Raw genomic sequence first — 21,075 nt, forward strand, 5'->3', positions numbered from 1 at the left:
TTTCAATTATTATGGGAGGCTTACTTTTGTGACGGTATTTATGGCAGTACTGTGTATATATATATATATATATATATACACACTGTGCTGCCACTTTATTAGGTACACCCCTGCTGTGCACACAAATGGTTTGTCCCACAATGTTGCAAGTCACATGACCACAGTTGGATATAAATGCAGCAGAACAACCTTTCTAGTATCAGTTAAGCGTACAAACCGTAGAAAGAATGGGGGGAAGGAGTGATCTAACGGATTTCGAATGTGGCATGGTAGTAGGTGCAAGATGTGCTGGACAAAGCATCTCTGAAACGGTAGTTCTCCTGAAATTTTCACGCACCACAGTTTCAAAGGTGTATCGAGAATGGTGCAAAGAACAGAAAACATCCTCTCAGCGGCAGTCCTGTGGAAGAAAATCGCTTGTTGATGAGAGAGGTCAGAGGAGGATGGCTAGAATTGTGCAGGCAAACAGACGGGCCACAATGTCGCGCATCACATCAAAATACAACCTTGGTGCGCAGAACAAAATGTCGCAACGGACCACTAGTCGCACTTTGTCGCCAACAGCCGACGGCCACATCGCGTACCTTTGTTATCAGTGAAGAACAAGAGAGAGCACGCCTCCTGTGGGCACAGCAACACAAGCACTGGACTATAGAGGATTGGAAAACAGTTGCTTGGTCTGACGAGTCGAAGTTCCTGGTGCATCATGTTGATGGAAGGCAAAAACAACATGAATCCATGGACGCGTCATGTCTGACGACTACTGTGCAAGGTGGTGGGGTCAGTGTTATGGTGTTGGGAATGTTTTCTTGGCACACTTTGGATCCATTGATACACATAGATTCACATCTGAATGCCACATCGTACCCAAACATCGTTGCTAACCAAGTGCATCCGTTCATGTTGACAGTTTATCCTCAGTCAGATGGATACTTCCAGCAGGATAATGCGCAGGTGCACAAAGCCCGAATCACTATGGAATGGTTCCAGGAACATGACAATGACTTTTCTTTGCTGCAGTGGCCCGCTCAGTCCGCAGAACTCAATCCTATTGGAACATCTTTGGGATGAGCTGGAAAGGGCTGTTCGCTGTAGGCCTACACCTCCGTCGAATTTCAAGGAACTGTGACACACTCATGTCTGCGTGGTACTCCATTCCTGCACAACGTTTTCAGCATCTTGTTCAATTCATGCCTAAACGAATTCAGGCTGTTTTGGAGGCTCAACACGCTACTAGGTAGGTGTACCTAATAAAGTGGCAGCACACTGTGTGTGTGTGTGTGTGTGTGTGTGTGTGTGTGTGTGTGTGTGTGTGTGTGTGTGTGTGTGTGTGTGTGTGTGTGTGTGTGTGTGTGTGTGTGTGTGTATTGGCGATGTTTTTGGATCTTTACACGACGTTACTTTTTCGTCTAGTTTTTCCTCGCCGATGCCATTCCTTCGCTCATTTTTATCTCTTCCAAGCCATGTATAAAATTGGGATCTTGCTTATATTCTCTTTGAACCATCCATAATTTCGGTAAATTGATGAATAAGTGATCTTTGTTATCCGCCAAAAAAAAAGTACAGCAAAAGTACTCATAAGTGATCTTTATTATCCGCTAAAAAAAAGTACAGCACCCATCACAGCGAGATGCTAGGGGCTCACAGTAGAACAAGATATATGACGGAATTATTGCCTAACGAGGTTATATTAAAATATAGATACAATCAGGAGTGAACTGACCCAAGCGACCGAGTAGCAATCTCCTATGGGGTCAACTATTATTTTGAGTCATCGACTAATAGCCATGACATAGTAAGTAATTCAGTTGTGTCCATAATTGAATGGAAGGACTGACAAATTCACTTGCAAATTGAATTTGACGGAAGGAGTTCGCATCGTGAGAGTCAAATATAAATTGAATTTGTCAATCTCTTCCGTCCGTCCGCATATAACTTTTTTCCCAGTAGACTAATTTCGATTAAATTTTTATATTTTGGCTTTTTGGAAAGATTTGCCAAGATGTCCCAATTTCATTAAAATTGGACCAATACATGAAAAATACAATTCGTAAAAAATTTACGAATAGAAACTCATAATTTTTTTTATTTTTTATAAAATGTCGAATTATCTGTATACATAAAATGGAAGTATGTTTTGGATGTTTAATCTTTACTTGACAAGGAAATGTCACATTGACACCAAAATTTCATAATTTATTCTCTTCCTGAAAAGGTTTAAGGATCGTTTCTGATTTATACAATAAATGACACTATTATACCACGTGAAATTATTAACAAAAGAGGTTTTATGAAAATTCAATTATGCACTAAATTGTTAGCAAGTGACATTTCAGGATTCTTACCGAATCCCATCATTGGACTGTAAAATGCTATGGGGTGAATATAAGAATATTTAACAACTGTGTAAAATAAATTGATAGAAAAATCAATCAGAAGGAGTTAAAACTAAAATCTTTAATTTTTAGGGTTTGTTATGAGACAATATAAGACAATCTGTGAAGCATACATTGGGATGGGAATTATACATTTCAAGATATACTTTTTAACAAGATCCTGACGTAGCCCAGTGATCAGGAGCGAGAGTGCACGGCATGCGTTCCTTGAGTGGAACGGGGTTCAAGCCCGTGACTACTAAATACGATAAATATTTATATTGACGATTTGTTGTAAACTCTACTGACTTGGTTGTCGTGCCGGAGGTTAGAAAATTTATTTATCTGGGTTTCTAATGTCAATTAACTCCTGTTTGGCAGCCCAGAGCGCTGCATATGTTTTAGCTTTGATGTAATCAAAGTGCTCGTTAATCCCTCATCCCGTTTTAGGCCAAAGTCTGCGTGCGATTTAACCTTTGGAACTTCGCGTCCGCTTACGAGCATAGAGATATTGTTCCTGCTCTTTTTATTTGTAATTGTCATCTGGGCAGATTTGATTGGGTTTAAACGTAGTCCAATAGAGTCGAGATAATGCTCCAGTTCATTTATTGTGTTATTGGCTTGTTGATTTTTGATTTGACGAAGAATTTCAGGTCATCAGCATATGTAATAAAGTTGTCTTTATGGGATGTACGCCTCCCTGTGGCGCTCCCTGCGAAATGGAGTAATGGGCAATAAAATGGGCATTACAGATTATGAGGCGTCTTTCCTTCAGAATGTTACATAAAATCTTCAGGAGATTGCCTTGTATTTTGTAGTAGAAAGATGAAATTTGTTCCAGAGCCGTTATCGAGATATTGTCAAAAGCTGCAGATATGTCTAGGAAGATAATATCGAGCTGTTCCTTATTGTTGAGAGCTTTCTGCATCCGGAAATGGGTCTCAAGGGAGATTTGTGACGGTTGATCTTCCAGATAAGACGGAGAGTAGGTGCAGAGGACGATGCCCGAAGCAGTGTTGGGTGAGATCTGAGAGAAGGATCTTCTCAAAAATTTTCAAGATGGTGCAACTTATGGCTATGGGTCTATAGTCTTTGGCGTTTTTTTGATTTCTTTATTTTGGGAATGGGCCTGACTATGTAGCTGTTCCATATACAGGGGAGAGTACCTTTTTGAATGATTTCATTGAAAGTGTGATGGAACACCTCAATAATGTAAGGCTGCTGATTTTTGCGGTGAAAAGAGGGAAGTTATCAGGACCAACAGTTGCTTTATTAGGAAGTTTATGGCTTTCATGAGGTTTTCTTTGGTAATAGTGATGATTGTTAGAGGTGTCTTTCTTAGTAGGTTTGAAAAGGATTTTTCTTTTTCTGCGATTCGGTGAAGGAGGTCAGTTATTCTCTTCGCGTTTTCTTAATCGAAGAGACCATTAATGGTTGGATGGGAACTTCTTGATCATTCGCCGTTATTATAGTCCTGACTGCCTTCTCTAGAGATTTTCATTTGTTTGGTGGCAAACAGTTTCCAGCGATTCGGAGGCTGAAAATGATGTACTTTATCGATTACAGCAGCAACCGAAGTCTTTTAGCAGATTTCCAGAATTTTTTAAAACAGTGAATTAAAGTTTATTCTTTGCTATGATCTATCTGTATTAATATTTATTAAAATATTTATGTTGAAAAATAAATGCTGTTTCAGTCATTTACCTGCTTCTTTCCTCCCTTCCTTACATTGAGACTTTACTTACTGGTTTCCCCCATAATTAATCAATTAATTTTCTATTTAATACTCCGAGACGACCACAAGAAGATCAGAGAAATTCATAAGATAGAGAACATACAAGAATATCATACCCTATTTAGTAGTTAAGTGGACTCGAAGCACGGTCACTTAAAGCGGATGCACTTTTTTCCCTCACGCTTGACCACTGATATGGAGACCTTACAACAAAAAAATAATAATAATAGGTTATTATTATTTTTTTGGGTTGCCCGTAATTGAATACATTAACCCGTATTTGTGTCTGTTCTATGGTCGATTTGCCTGTTTTCCTGGACGAAAAAAACCCCAATTTCTAGGGAGAAAAACCTTACTATCTACGCCTGAGACCGACTAACTCAGCCACGGAGTGAAAAAGGCCCATTAAAGTTCCTCGCGTCATCGACGGGATTCGAACCCGGCCCTTTTTCACCCGGTGTGTGGAGGACGGTGACGATACCACTGTGCTACCCGCGCAGCAACATAATAGATTCATCTTCATCTTTGTTTCTGTTCTATGGTGGCCCCAAGACTCTCGTCCAAATCCATCTAGAACTATAATTAAACATGTACTCTATGAATATTACAGGTGGCCTGAACATTATATTCAGGCCATCTCACCACCAGGAAGCAATCACCCCTGGGCAGCTGTTTCCTGGCACCCGTCCCAGGCACGTTTTCCGACCTGGGTCTAATTGCGCGAATTAGCACTAATCCCGCACCCACCTTAGGTAGTGCTTTACAGGTGGGTGCCAACACCCCGCACCCAGGCTGCCCAATCCCGAGTGCCAGCAAAAAAAAAAAAAAATAAATAAATAAAAATAAATGAATAAATAAAAATAATAAATAAAATAATAGGTTGGGATTGTTACTAGCTTTTTGAAATTATGGGCCAGTGATTTTCAACCGGTGTGCAGCGGCACATTGGTTTGCGGCGAAGGGTCCGCAAATGTGCCGCTGGAGTTTGGGGGAAGGTCGAAAAGAAGCTAGAAAAAAAATTGAGGAATGAAAAAATCGTCGAGGTAAATTTTAGAAGTACTGTATATTTTTCGTAAAAGGCCGATAGGAATGAAAACAATAATAGTTTAATAAAAAAAAAAAAAAAAAAAAGTTATTATAGTAAAATTCCAAGAACTTCCGTCCCTTTGTTCCAGATCCTAAAATAACTCTGCAATGTACTTTTACCATCCCACCTTTCATCCTTGTCAAGCCACCAGTTTCAGTCAGCTGTTCGGATCGGGTGTGTTATTCCGTGTGAGTTTTTGCACTAATGCATTTTTGTTTGTTATTTCTGAATTTAGTTCATTTTTTATGTTTTTAGGGCTTATTAGACATGTACAGATTTCTAATTAAAAAACCTAAGTTAGATGTAAGGTGTAAGGTATGTTAGTGTCTAACGGCTCCTGGGATTTCTCCCATCTCCGCGAGTGTACATTGTATCGGGGCCAGAGATTTGAAGTGTGTGGGGGTCATGTGCTGTATATTGTGTTGTGCCCTTTGTTCCTCCGGTCTATTAGCCGCCGAGCCCTTAGTGGGACCCGACGTTACCACACCGTGCTACGGGGAGGCTGACCGGGTGCACCACTGATGCTAGAGTACTCTGGCGGGTTCTGCCACCTACTTTTCTGGGATTTCAGTGGCTAGGACCAGATTTGAGAATGAAATGATCGCTGTTTCTTGAGCAACGGTTGTAATTTGAACAGAGCGTAGGGTTGTTCGCTGATAACTTGATCTAGGGCCAAATAGGTCGGGCAATAATTTTGATGTATTTAGATTTAGACCTGTGGGGCATATATATATATACACACACACACACACATATCAAAAAAAAAAAAAAAAAAGTTGTGAAAGAGTAAAGTAAGGGAGGAAAGCAGAAGACTGGAGGGTTGTTGTTGTTGTTTGGTTTTTAGGAGCATTAGCAACTAAGGCCATATTGCTCCGGAATATGCGGTGGTCATTCCTTGACCTTTCCGCATCCTCCATATTTGGTGGTGACGGGCTCGAACCCCGGTCTAATCAAGAAGCGTGTGGTACGCACTGCTGCTCCTTCCCACCTGGCTACGGAGGCGCCCAGACTGGAGGGTAGGAAACAGAAGAAGGGGGCGACAGGGAAGATGGCCCCTGATGACAGTGTGGCATGCCCAGTGCCTCACAAGAGAGAAGAGTGGGGTGGACACAAAAAAAAAAAAAAAAAAAACCGCCTCCCCACAAAAGAGAAAAATAGGTGGGGGGGGGGTAGAAGGACGGATAGTAGGAAACAAAAAAAAAGATAGGGGGGAAAAGAGAGAGAGAGAGAGAGATACCCTGCAAGTGCAGAGTAGGTACAGCTAGTACGGCCAGTCAGTTGGAGCCGACACTTGGTGGAAATCCAGCAGTGTGAGTGCTGCTATGGTGGATGGGTCATGTTCAGGCAGGTCTAGTCCAGGTGTTGTCATTGGGACTCCATTTGGTGAGTCTGTGTCGCATCCAGACTGAAGGCTGGTCCAGTAGTCCATGATAACGAATAGTGGGGTGGTCAAAACCGGGAGTCCAAGATATGATGGTCAAGTACAGGGATCGATGGTAGGTCTCTTCTTGATGAGATGTGTCACGTCTAGTCAGGAGAAGTTGGTCCAGGACTCAATGATGAGGAATTTTTCAAGGTATGCGTGGACCCTGTCTTTGATTGCAGTGCTAGTATTGTCCCAACCAAGTGGGGAGACCAGTTGACTACTTGACATGTGAGGGATCAAGTTAGGTTCTGTACTCCGGATAGTTTGTTGGTTCAGTCTTGTGTAAGTTGGTCAACATAAGTTAGATGATGACAATAAATCTAGTGTAACTGGCACTAGTTCTGGTAATATAACACATAGTACAGTTAGTGTTAGTTCTAAAACCGTCGTGCGCCAGTATAATGAAGACTATTTGTTCTTCGGATTTTTTTCATCTGAAGAAGAGTAGCCACGTCCTAAGTATGTTGTTTGGGGTGAGAAACTGGCAAACCAAGCTGTGGTTCCAAGTAAGCTGAAAAGACACCTTCACACAAAGCACTCACATTTATACGAAAAAACCAGTTGAATATTTTAAAAGGCTTATAGCTGATCAAACACACCAAGCTAAATAGTGGACCAAAATCACAACTATTTCTGACAAAGCCCAAGAAGCAAGCTATGCCGTTGCCGAAATCGCAGCAAAAAAGATGAAATCACATGCAATTGCTGAGTCAGTAATTTTATCAGCATACTGTAAAATTGTAAATATTGTTTGGCGGGGAATATGAAAAATAGATTTTTAAAATTCGTATGTCTGATAACACTGCTAGTCGGCGTATACAAGACATGTCTCAAGACGTTGAGACAATTTTTTTGCCATCCAGTTGGACGAGTCAACTGACGTCACTGAAAATCTCAACCCCTAGCATTCAGCAGGTTTGCTTGTAATGGAGACATCACTGAACAATTTTTATTTTGCAAACCACTTCCAGAAACAACAAAAAGCCAAGACATTCTTAATGTTGTCGACAGTTATTTCAGTTCTCACGATTTGTCATGGAAATCATGCATCGGCATCTGCACGGTGCTCCTTCTATGTCGGGTAGTATGAAAGGATTCGTCGCACTGGCCAAGAAAAAAAAAAACCATGGCATTGTTTTTACACACTGTTAACTGCACGGAGAGGCCCTCATTTCAAAATCAGTAGTACCTGAGCTCCAAAAAGTACTGGATGAAACGATTTTGATCGTCTCATCGAGATTGTTTTCAGCACCGTGTTCTGCCATAGAAGCTGCTCACACACAACTCCTGCTGCACACGGAAATGAGGTGACTATCTCGAGGGTGGGTGCTTTCAAGGTTCTATGAACTGAGGGAAGAGCTTATAATTTTTTTTTTTTTTTTACGTCTGAAGAGTCTGAGTTCACTTGACCTGCTTAGTGATGAGACCTGCTGCAATAAAGTTCCTTTCCTAGCTGACACCTCCCAAGCCTTGAACAACAAGCGTATGCAGAGTATTAACAAGAGTATGCAGGGAAAGAATGAAAATATCCTTACTTGTACTGACAAAATTAACTCTTTTAATAAAAATTGAACATTGTGCGGGAGTCAGAATCAAAAATGAGAACAAAGTTGAAATATTTGAGCTGGCAAAAAGTTGCAGACTGAACAAAAATCTTGTCGATGTAATTCGACAAAGTTTATCATTGCTTAGTAAAAACATTGAAAAGTATTTCCCATCACTTGATGTATCTTCCTTGGACTGGGTAAGAGATCCGTTTAAGTGCGTTCCAATCAGCAGAATTAACAGTTGCATAAGAAGATGAGCCTACGGAAATAAGAAACGACAGAGAACTGAAACTAAAGCACTTATCAACATATATGGCCTCATTTTGGTTGTCGAATTCTCCTGTCGGAGAGACAGGAGTATTCGACAAGAAGGCGATTGAAGAACTCCTTCCTTTTTCTTTACATCGTATCTGTGTGAGGCTAGTAGCTTTTCTGCTATGAACACGATGAAGAGCAAGAACAGGTCTCAGCTTCAAACATTGGAGGAGTATCTGAGGGTATGTTTGTTAACCATCCAACCTCGAGTATGAGACATCATCAAGCATAGGTTTTCCATTGATATTTTTATATAAATGGTATTTTAATGATATTAGTATTAGTATTAGTAATGGCCGCATGGTGCAAGAAAGCCTATGGCTTATGCTGCACCAGCCAAACCCCGAATAAAACAATGATAAAAAAATAAATAAATAAAAAAATAATAATAATAATAATTAATAAAAGAAAAGGAAATTACACCTATCATCCTATGCGCTTCCCTGATCCGAAGGTACTATCCAGATGACTTTTCAATTTCCCCAAACTGTCAGCCTTTATCACCCATGTAGGCAACTTGTTCCAGTAATTTACAACTCGATGGCTAAAATAAAACTTCCTGCAGTCCGATCTAAACATTTTCCCCCGTAACTTGAATTTATGTCCCCTAGTTCTAGCATCATTTATTATCTTGAAAATTTCGTCCTCATTCATTTTACTGATGCCTCTCAGAGCCTTAAACACCTCAATCAAATCTCCTCTAAGGTGTCTAGTTTCCAAACCCTGCAACCCACATATTCGAAGTCTTTCTTCATAAGGACGCCCCTTTGCCGATCTCACCAAGCGAGTTACCCGTCTTTGCACCCTTTCAAGAAGCTCGATGTCTTTCTTTAGGTGCGGTCTCCATACTTGAACCCAGTATTCCAAGTGTGGTCTAACAAAAGCCTTATATAATGGGATTATCAAGTCCCTATCTCTACTTGCAAAAGTTCGATAGATCATCGATAGGACTTCCTCCTATCGATGATCTATCGACTAAACGACTAGTTCAACTAAACCCTGTACTTCCTCCAGTACAGGGTTTAGTTGAACTCCACCAAGTGAATAAGTTATTTTGGGATTACTGTTTCCCAGGTGTAATGCCTTACACTGTGAGGATTAAAGCATAACTGCCATTTTTCTGGCCATTCCTGAAGTCTATCTGGGTCTCTCTGAAGAAGCTCAGCTTGACAGTGATCATTAACTACTCTACCAATTTTAACATCATCTGCAAATTGAGACATCACGCCCTCTGTCCCTTCATCGATGTCGTTTATGAAAATTAAAAACAGCAGTTTGTCCTAATACTGATCCTTGGGGAACCCCACTTCTTACATCAACCCAATCTGAGGAATAGCCATTTATTACAACCCTCTGCCTTCGGCCCTGAACCCATCCTGCTATCCATCTAAGGATTTTCCCAGTGATTCCAACCTGTTCCAGCTTATAAAGCAACCGCTCATCTGGGACTGAGTCAAAAGCTTTGCTGAAATCTAAATAAACAAATAAATTATTCCCTAAATCCAGCTCGCGAGTGACCCTTTCAAAATAGCGAACCAGATTTGTTAAACATGATTTTCCCTTTACAAAACCATGCTGAGTATCCATGAGAATTTCAATTCGATCCAAATTATTATTATTATTATTATTATCTGTTTATTTCTCTCACGAGACACCCATAGACAGCACGTGGCTAGAGGGTGTGGTTACATTATATCAGTATTTACAAGCATATTTACATGAACTTATTTACAATATTTGGAGATGACAAAACACAGAATATGTGTTAATGGATTAATTGCGAATGGTTGTTAAATGCTAAATATTATTATATAAATTATTAAATTAGTCTTCTTATTATATTTGTACCTGCCGGTACACATTACCAAATATTTCTGTCCTATACATTTTGTCTGTACATAGTTTTTCTGCATCTATATTTAAATTATTAAAATAATTCACAGTATTTGCTGGGAAAAATCTCCCCAGAGAGTCCAATTGAGTCAGTTGGCACTTGAGACTTGGTTCTTCTCTGTTTATTCTCGGTCGTGTCATCCGAGGGCGAGTGATCACGTTTCCCACTTTCGGCGCATCTGTTCTCTCCGTTAGTAGCTTTGCCAGAGTTAAGATGTTTCTGGTTGTGATGATATACTTCCAGGGTGTTATGTCCAGATTGGCAGACAAGACCGCTCTTGAAATGGTAAACGGTTTCCCGGCGATCTTGTTTAGCCATCTCAGGAGCCAGTATTCTACTCCTAAGAAGGCCTTGATGTTGTTCTCGGGGGCCGATGACCAGATAGTCGATGCGTACAACGGAATCGCTGTAACGCATTTAAGGATGTATTGAATCATGAGATGAGGGCTTCGGAGACCGGTGAGTTCTTGTCTAGTGCTCCAGAGTGCTGCGTATGTCTTTTTCCTAATGTATTCGAAGTGAGGTATGAAGTTTAGTCCTTCATCCCACTTAAGGCCAAGGTCAACATGTGCGAGAGATTTTTGGACTCTGGTATTGTTCACGAAAATTGTAATTTCATTTATCTTCTTTTTATTGGTGAAGGTCATTTGGGCAGTTTTCTTTTCATTAACTTTCAGGCCAATGTAGTGCAGATATTCTTCTAGTTTCCTGATTGCCTTGTTTGCTTCCTCTGATAGATTGGGTGCAGTTTCTTGTTCTTTAGAGATTACAAAAAATTTCAAATCGTCAGCATATGTAATAAATTGCTCACAGTTTTGAGCTAAAAATGGGGCTAGTGCTATTGCGAAGAAGGTGGCGGAAAATACGCCCCCTTGAGGTACTCCCCTAGAGATACAGTAAGTTGCTGTTTGTTTCCCGTTTATTGCGATAATTTGTCTTTCTTGAAGGGTGTTAGTGAGAATGCTTAAAGTGCTTCCTGAAATGAGGAAATACTCCTTGAGGATTACTGTTATAGCTGGAATTGAGACGTTGTCGAAGGCTGCTGCTACATCCAGGAAAACGATGTCCAACTGTTGTTTATTGTTTAAAGCTAGCTGTATTCGGAGTAGAGTCTCCATTAAATTTGTAATAGTCGACCTTCGAGGAAGCACAGAATGTAAGTATTCTGGCCTGTCCCCAAAGCAGTGCTGATTGACGGTGTTGAGGATTGCTTTCTCAAAAACTTTTTGCAGAGAGCATCCGATTGCGATGGGCCTGAAATCTTTACTGGTTTTAGGATTGTTTATTTTTGGAACTGGTTTTACGTACTATCTCTTCCATGTTTTCGGGATAACCCCCTCAGTTAATATTCTTTGGAAGAGGTGGTGGAGCAGGTCGATTATGTAAGCACTACATATTTTTATCATGAATAGCGGGAACTGGTCCGGCCCGATCGTTGCTTTATTGGGGAGCGAGTGTAGCTTCCTTTAAGTTTTCCTTGCTGATATTAATTTCACGTAATATGTTTCTATCTCTAGTTCGGTTAGTGCCAGTGGGATCCATCAGTTTTTCAATCATTTTCTGCATCTCGCGGATGTTTTCCTCACAATTTTTCTGCTTTTCATTCAAAGGTTTTCCGAATGTGACTTCTGTCCACTCTCTAAACAGCTGGTCCGTCATTTCTTTTTTGTTGTTTTTCTTGCTAACTATTCTCTTTCCTTTTTTTAATTTTTCCTTAATAACCTCAATTTATGCTTGTCTTTTCAGTCGAATGAACTTTGCCCTTTCGCATTTATACGTTGTCCGGGATAACCCGATCAGTCGGGTGTCCAGTTCTTTTCCACTTTCGGTATAGCTTTTGCTTCTTTTTAAACATAACTTTAACTTCTGGAGTGAACCAAGAGTTCGCTCTGTCTGAGATCTTTAATATTTTCGCTGCTCCTAGACGGGCGATATTCAAGAGTAACCGCGAAATCTCGTCTTTGGCTTTTTCAGTGGACATCTTATGTAGACTTTGAAAGTTGTATCGCGCTAAGCATTGCAAGATGACCTCGGATTTAATATATTTTGTGGAAAATATCAACTTCGATTCATTACCCTGATGTGTGCCGCAGTTCTGATCGGCAGTCTGTCTTCGAAGAGCAACCTCCATTGAAAGCGCAGAGTGGTCGGAGGAAAACTGTAAGGAGTTGTCTATTAAGTTAACATCTTGCGCGTTAAAATAAATTAAATCCAGGCGCTGTAATCCTCTTGTCGCAGGTGTTGTTAACTGTTTCATTCCGAGTGCTTCTACTGTGGCGTCTAGCTCTGCTTTTGCATCTTTATTCCTCGGTAACGGCATATTCAGATCTCCTAAAATGATTGTGTCAATATTTAAGTCTAAGTTTGATACCAGCCAGGTAAAGAATTCATTTCTGATCTCTCTCGTATGTTCTGGTGGCATGTAGGTGGCAAGGCAAAGCTGTACCTTGCTGTTCTCACCAGAGAATGTGGCGATAACAGCTTCAAAGTTATCAGAATTAGAGCTGTGTTCTTTCACAATCTGGAAGTCGGTTTTATATATCATCATTACTCCCCCGCCCCTTTTGATCTCTCTCCCTCTACCAATGCACTTGTAGCCTAAATTGTCTACCAGGGCGTTCAGCTGTTTATTATTTTGAAGCCACGTTTCTGTCAGACAGATAAATGAGTGTTCTGCATTTATTAGAAGACTCTGCAAGGTGTGGAGTTTATTGGATATGCTGCGAACATTTTGTAGAAAAAGGGAGACTTTTGTATCCCCTTTGAAGTCTGGCAAGGTGTTCGTTGATTGCTATTGTTTTGCTAGGGTGTTCACTGTACTAGTAGTGGGCCTTGTCTATTGTTCTCTGTATCTTTTAACGAGGGTGCCACTGGGCCATATATTTCTGTTCAGTAGTTGGGCTTCACAATTAATGGGGCAAGAGATAGTGAAGGAGGAGTAGGCAGGGTGTCTAGTTCGTACTTGATGTACCTCAACATTGATACCAATTCCCTCAACACACATTTCTCTGATGACACCAGGAGTAATATTGGGGTTGATTCGCAACACAAATATTTTCCCTCTCGTTTCAACCGAAGTGATGTACTTTTCGGCAAGGCAAGGACGATATCCTGTGGGTAACCTCGGCGAGGAAACAGGGATTTTATGCATAGGATCGCCGTTTGGTCGCGTTGCATCAAGTTGCTGATTGGTAAGTAGCGAGTGGCGTTCTCTTTTAGTAGAACTTTGGTCAGCTGATTTTGATGGGATAGTAACCATCTGTGCGTAGGTAGGTTGTTTTCTGATTCCAAATGATTCCTGAATTCCACCCTTGATCATTGCCTCCATGAATTTCCCTACCACTGAAGTCAGACTGACAGGTCGATAATTTACCACTTCACTCTTAGAGCCACCCTTATGTATGGGAGATACATTGGTACTTTTCCAATCCATGGGAATCTCCCCAGAGTCTAGTGATGCTCGCATAATTAGCCTCAATGGTTCAATGCACTCACTTGCCGCCTCCGTTAAGATTGGCGCCTCCGTAGCCATGTGGGCAAGAGCAGCAGTGCGTAACACACGCTTCTTGATTAGACCGGGGTTCTAGCCCGTGATCCACCAAATACGGAGGATGCGGAAAGGTCAGGAAATGACCACCGCATATCCCCGGAGCAATATGGTCTTAGTTGCTAATGCTCTTAAAAAATCCAAAATAACAACTCTTAAGATTATAGGGTATATTCCATCAACTCCAGGAGCCTTATTAGCCTGTAGGCTCGAAAGTTTTTTCGTTAAATAATCTTGCGAAATTTCAATATCACTAATTACATATTTTTCAACTTCGCTCCCACAATTTTCCATTGCCACAAAAGATTTTTCATTTGTAAATATCGATGCAAAATAACTGTTGAGTTCATCTGCAACGGAAGCTGGTGTATTTAATACCATCCCCTTTCCCTTACGTAAAGGTCCGATCTGGTTTGTCATGCTCTTCTTGGCATATATATATATATATATATGTGAAGAATTCCTTAACCTCCCTCTTTGCTCTGTTTACTAGTGATTTCTCATAAACTGCCTTTGCCTGTCGAACCTTTTCTGTGGCTCTATTACAGATCATCTTGTAGCTGTTATAGGCTTCAGTACTTTTTATTGCTCAACCTTTCCATGCCACCTTTTTTTGCTCAAGTAATGTGGCAACTTCACTATTCATCCAACTTGGAACCCTCCTCGTGGAGTATTTTTTTAATGGTAAATACGCATTCAAGGCATCGGTGATTATTGTTTTAAAAGCATACCCCAGTTCAATTGTATTCATTCTCTGTGCGATATCTACCCAGTTAATAGAGGCCATGTAGTACCTTAACGCATCGTAATTTCCTTTTCTGAAATTAAAACCCATTCCGTTGCCTTTTACTACTCTACCTCTCTCATCATCATCCACCGTAGAACACCGTGATCACTTCCTGCTACTGGTTCCTTTACTATCAGCCTTTGTTATATCATCTGATTCATGAGTGATGATGAAGTCTAGGATATTCTTTTCTCTAGTACTTTCCCTGACCTGTTGATACAAATAACAGTCATCTGGTTGATTTAAAAATTTTTTTCCCCCATGTCGAGTTTCCTTCCCATTTACTCCAATCAATTAGAGACAAATTTAAATCACCCATAATAAGACATTGACGCTTACTAGCCGATTACATTTGCATGTAGAGGCTTTCGTCATAATCTTCACGATCACCTTGTCTGTAGATTACTCCTACTCTCATTATGCCTTTGTTTCCAACTATCTCACACCATACAGATTCTATATTAGCATGTGAAACATCTGAATCCGGGAAAGCTATCGTCGCACTCAGGCTGCTTCTGATAAGAAGCATTATCCCACCACCCCTTCTATCTACCCTATCCTTCCTAAATACATTATACAAGCCGTACTGAAACTCATAATCCCCAATTTCCGGGTGGCACCACGTGTCCGTAAGCCCTATTATGTCCGCTTTACTTGTTTTAACCAGCAGTTCGAATCGCTCATTTTATTGATGACACTTTTAAACACTGTCGGAGAGTGGTCTCCGACAGTTTTTAAATTCTGTACAGTGGGATCAACTGACGATGTTGCCAACAGTAAATTCTAAGTGGGAAGCATTCAAGGAATTAATCGTGGATGCTACTAAAAGTTTCATACCTATTAAGAAATATTGTTCAAGGTTTAGGCCAAAATGGTTATCTAATGAACTAATGAGACTCGTAACAGAGAAGAAAATTGCATGAGATGCATATAAATTATCAAGCGACTCAGAAGCCTATGGCAGGTATAAGCTAATCTGTAATCAGGTCACAAAGGAGGTTAGGCAGGCGAAGGCAGATTACGAGAAATCCTTGGCAAAAGATGCTAAGAAAAACAGCAAGGATTTCTTTACTTATATAAACTCTAAAAGGAAGTGGATGAATCTGATTGGTCCACTTGACTTCAATGGTTCGACTGTTGATGATCCTGCTCAGATAGCAAACAAACTGAATGAGTATTTTGCATCTACATTCACACATGAGGAATTATTAAGGTTTGAAAATGGCAGAAGGTTATCAAATTGTAGCAGGATACTTAATGATTTTGTAATAACTGAAAGCAAAGTGGAGAAGAAATTGTTGAAGTTAAACATAAGAAAAGCACCTGGGGTGGATGGGATCTATCCAGTTATATTAAAGGAGGCGGAAAAGCAACTAAGCAAACCCTTAGCCTTAATTAAGAGAGCATCCTTGGACTCAGGGGAGGTTCCCACGGACTGGAGATGTGCAAATGTATCCCCAATTCACAAAGGGGGATCAAAGGGTGACACGAGTAATTACAGACCAGTTAATTTAACTTCTGTTTCGGGTAAAATAATGGAGTCACTGCTTAAAGATGCATTGCAGGATCATCCAGACAAGACTGCAGCAATAATTCAGACACAGCATGGGTTTGTTAAGGGAAAGTCTTGTCTGACAAATTTGATAGGATATTATGATGTGGTTACAAAGGAACTGGATGCAAAAAATAATTTTGATATCATATATTTGGATTTCAGGAAAGCTTTTGACACAGTTGCGCATGGAAGACTACTGTACAAATTGGAGCAGGATGGTATTAAGGGTAAGTTGCTACAATGGATAAAAGGATGGTTAAGTGGGAGAAGACAGAGGGTGGTAATCAATGGGTGCTGCTCTTCGTGGACTAATGTTATTAGTGGAGTCCCACAGGGTTCGGTGTTAGGTCCACTGTTGTTTTGTATATTTATCAATGATATTGATGAAGGTATATCAGGCTTAATGTCGAAGTTTGCAGATGATACAAAGGTTGGCAGGGTTGTTAATGACAGTAATGGCAGTGTGCTACTGCAACAGGATCTAGATAATTTGGGCAGATGGGCTAAGAAGTGGCAACTGAAGTTTAATCTTGACAAATGCGAAGTACTGCATATGGGTAGAAGTAACCCCAGAGAAACGTACCAACTGTGTGGTACTACACTTAAGGTGGTAGAAAATGAAAAAGACCTGGGAGTAATTGTGCAGTCAGATATGAAGTTTTCTGAGCAATGCAGACAGGCTGCTAGGGCAGGTCATTGGGTTTTGTCAGTGATATATAGGAATTTTGCTAGCAGGGAGAAGGAGGTTATTGTCCCTCTGTATAAGGCAATGATCAGGCCACGCCTTGAGTACTGCGTACAGGTCCGGAGGCCTCATTTTAGGAAGGATGTAGATTTACTTGAGCGTGTACAGAGAAGGGCAACAAGGTTGGTGAGGGGAATGAAGGGATCCTCTTACCAAGAGAGGCTTAAGTTCTGCAAATTGCAGTGGCTGGAGACTAGGCACCTGCGCAGTGATCTGATTGATGTGTAAAATAAATTTTCTGTTTATACTCCGGCTCGACAACCAAGTCAGTAGAGTTTACAATAAATCGTCAATACAAATATTTATCGTATTTAGTAGTCACGGGCTTGAACCCCGGTCCACTCAAGGAACGCGTGCTATGCTCTCTCGCTCCTGACCACTGGGCTACGTCAGTGTATAAGGCCTTGAATGGGTTGAGCACGCTGAATTCTGATGTGATCCTTCCACTTGTTCAGATTACGAACCTAAGGGGGCATAAATTCAAATTAAGAAAAGACAGAAAATTTGCCTTTAGCCAGCGGGTGGTTAATTGCTGGAACAAACTTCCATCTGTCGTTGTGGAAGTTGATAGGTTGAATAAATTTAAGGAGGAACTGGACAGGCATTTGGAGGGAATGGTGTGACTTTTTTTTTTTTTTTGGCTGATGCTGCATAAGCTTGCTTTCTTGCACCACATGCCACTACTACTACTACTTCGAACATAACTGTATAAACAATTAAGACTGTTCTTGTATATATTTTTTTTATAAATGATATCTTTTTCAGTGTACTTCATATTGTGCCCATTATTCATAACGAGTTACGATGTATTGTACTACCTCGAATAAGTAATGCTTCACGAATAGAGACGACTATTGTCACTTATTCTCAGTGGGCACCACAACCCAGACGGCACCGTTTCAAAGCTAGTTGGCTTTTCATCGCAGGTACCTTTCACACTACTTTAAGTGTTGTCTATGGTGTATCTACACCGATATTATATAGCTATAGAATCTTAAAATATTATGCTTTCTTGCTTTCAGTTTATTTAAATAAATACGTTACATTTGGAAATCAAGAATGATACCGCGTGGTCATGTTAGATAAACATAGCGCGTGACCACGATTAAACAGAAGTTTGTTTTACCACAGTAGAACAAGCTTCTATTACGTATTTTTGTATTTGTTACGTATTACCACGTAATCTGCATTTCTCTTCTCCCATTGGATGAATAAATATCATTAGGAAGAAAATTATTTTAATGTATAGAAAATATAATAATAAATAAAAATAAATAAATAAATAAATAAAATAAAAAATCTGTATTTTCGAGGTCTGCTCGATACATATTTTCTTATATCTAGACTTTCAAAAAGTGATAAGATTAAAAAAACAAACAAACAATAGGAGTCTCAACTACTCAGAATTAGTACTGCAGTTCGATTTATTTCTTTTTTGCTATTTAACCCATTCGTTGGGCTGAGAAATATTTTGTGGAATAAGAAAACGTGCCATCTGCAAAAACGTCTGCTGCGTTTCATAAAGTATCCGCGATTTCTTTATTGGTGAATATGAACACACTTTGATTACAATGCATTTGACAGAATTTTTCGTCACCAGGTGATTTTGTGTCATAAAGTTGAGGTAAAGCATTATTTAAATTTTTTGGTAGGATACACATATTTTTACTTCTTGCATCATATTTTGCTTTTCTTAGGAGATAAAGATCGGAATGAACAATATCAGAAGAGATATTGCTTTGAACTCTCTCCTAATCAGTTTGCTTGAACAATGATAGGGTGGTTTTGTCGCACGACATTACGCATTTATTTTCGTTATCAACAGTAACGTTACATTTGCACTTTCTGTTCGTGCACCCGAAATTTAAATTTCCACCTTGTAATCTTTTTGTTTCACTAAATTTATAATTGTACCTCTTTTTGTTTCAAACATGTCGTCAGTTTTAAATTCCGTACTACAGTTGTGATCAATTGCTGAAAATGTTGATACAAATAGAAAACAACTTGGAACAGAGAAAGCATATACTGTACTATACTGTTTGCTTCGACAATTTTCACAACAATTAACGCCATTGTGATCTATTCCCCAGGACACGGGGCGCCTCCGTAGCCAGGTGGGAAGGAGCAGCAGTGTGTAGCACACGCTTCTTGATTAGACCGGGGTTCGAGCCCGTCACCGCCAAATACGGAGGATGCGGAAAGGTCAGGGAATGACCACCGCATATTCCCGGAGCAATATGGCCTTAGTTGCTAATGCTCCTAAAAACCAAAATAACAAACAAATAACAATCCCCAGGACACAGTCCAACCCTTTTATGACCAATTGGTAGTAAAGAGGATGCAGTGTCCAATCGTGTTGCGATCTTGTTCCTTGCATAGTGCCCAATCGTGTAATGCCTTAAAAGGGTTTGATGCCCAATCGTGATACACTCCAGTTTGCGTGCCACTACTCTAGGCAATTGCCTGACTTTTCTATGCATAAATTCGGTCCTGTATGACCAAAATAAAATAAACGCTGCAGTGAGTAACCCCCGAAAAGATAGCAAAAACCCTCCTGCCAAATCAGCTTAGGTTAATACATAAGATGTTTAGTTTATGAAGCTCAATATGAGAGTACTGAAGGGAAAAAGTCCGATTACTACAAATGATGCTTAAAATTAATACCGATACTTAATATTATAATTATCCAAAAATAGAGTTTAATTAACTCCACAGTAAAGAATATCAGTTGATGCTATGATAAATGGCGTAAAAGTTCGTTGCAATAGATGTACAATTATAAAACTGGCGGATGAAATGTTTAATGAACGAATGCAATTCATTATTAGAGGATATTTCATTTCCTCGAAGAGTGCCACTTTGCTGTCAGCATCGTTATGGAGTCACCGTACTTCCGCCTTTATTAACAGGCTGTAAACGATCTAGTAATTGGAACACCGAGTTCGGCGACGTCACTGCCTCTAGGGAGGTCTGCGGCTTTCAGATTTCGCCTTGGAAACGTATTTAAACGAATTTTAATTATTTATATGTTTTATTTATTTTAATCATGGCAAGAACATTGTGGGATACCGACAGCCGAAATTCAAAAGGAGCATCACATTCACCGGCACGCTGTTGATATTCAGATATTTTTATTGTGTCTGATTAAGTGAGAATAACACTGCGATGGAAAGCAAATTTTCTTAACCTACTGACAAACATTAATATCTCTGTTCTTGATCTCATTTTTAGCCTTTTAATTCAGCTCTTAGATGTCGAAAAATGATGTAGCAACTGAGTGCAGTATATTTATTTATGAAATTGTGGTAATCGATTCCCACAATCTGAGTAAAAAAATGGAAACAAATGATATAAAAAAAATCGGTGGAGAATGGTTACAGGGACATCATTGAGACTTTGCCTTAGTCTATCCGGCTGCTCAGTCACCGAATATCACTGAATTCTGATTTTGAATTCGAGCTTAATATTCAAGCGCTTTATATTAATTAGCATTAGTTGATGCATATGATGCAAGAAAACAAGCTTATACAGCATCATCCATAAAAAATAAAAATAAAAACCTTCCCATTTTACCCTTCTGTTCAATCCAAACGTTTGTCTAGTTCAGCCTTAAATTTATTTACGCTATCAACTTCCACAACAACAGATGGGAGTCTATTCCAGCAATCCCGCTGGAACAGAACAGAACCCGCTGGCAAAAAGGCAAACTTCCGCATATCTATTCTACAACTGTCTTCCCTCAGTTTGAATCTATTCTCCCTCAGGTTCTTAAAATGAGCAAGCTGAAGGATCCCATCAGCATCGAACATGTTCAAACCATTCAAGGCCTTATACACCTCAACCAGATCACCTCGCAGGTGCCTAGTCTCCAAACGCTACAATTTGCAGAACTTAAGCCTTTCTTCGTAAGAGCACCCATTTGTTCCTCTCACCAATCTGGTTGCCCTTATCTATACTCTTCTAGCAACTCTATATCCTTCCTAAAATGAGGCCTCCAGACCTGTACACAGTACTCAAGGTGTGGCCTGACCATTGCCTTATACAAGGGGGACAATCTCCTTG

General features: G+C 40.0%; 1 protein-coding gene across 1 annotated transcript in view; it reads left to right on the forward strand.

The window, feature by feature from the left end:
- Positions 1–21,075, forward strand: part of LOC150078991 (multiple PDZ domain protein-like) — a 798,800-nt gene that overhangs the window by 137,009 nt on the left and 640,716 nt on the right. The window contains exon 8 of the mRNA XM_090382913.1: positions 5,453–5,512. Within this exon, the coding sequence (XP_090239039.1) occupies positions 5,453–5,512 (60 nt within the window). The remainder of the gene's footprint in view (positions 1–5,452; positions 5,513–21,075) is intronic.

The sequence above is a fragment of the Mastigoproctus giganteus genome, chromosome 10 (genome assembly GCF_048544385.1).
Source record: "Mastigoproctus giganteus isolate SK-2022 chromosome 10, ASM4854438v1, whole genome shotgun sequence".
In the NCBI taxonomy this organism is placed as follows: domain Eukaryota; kingdom Metazoa; phylum Arthropoda; class Arachnida; order Uropygi; family Thelyphonidae; genus Mastigoproctus; species Mastigoproctus giganteus.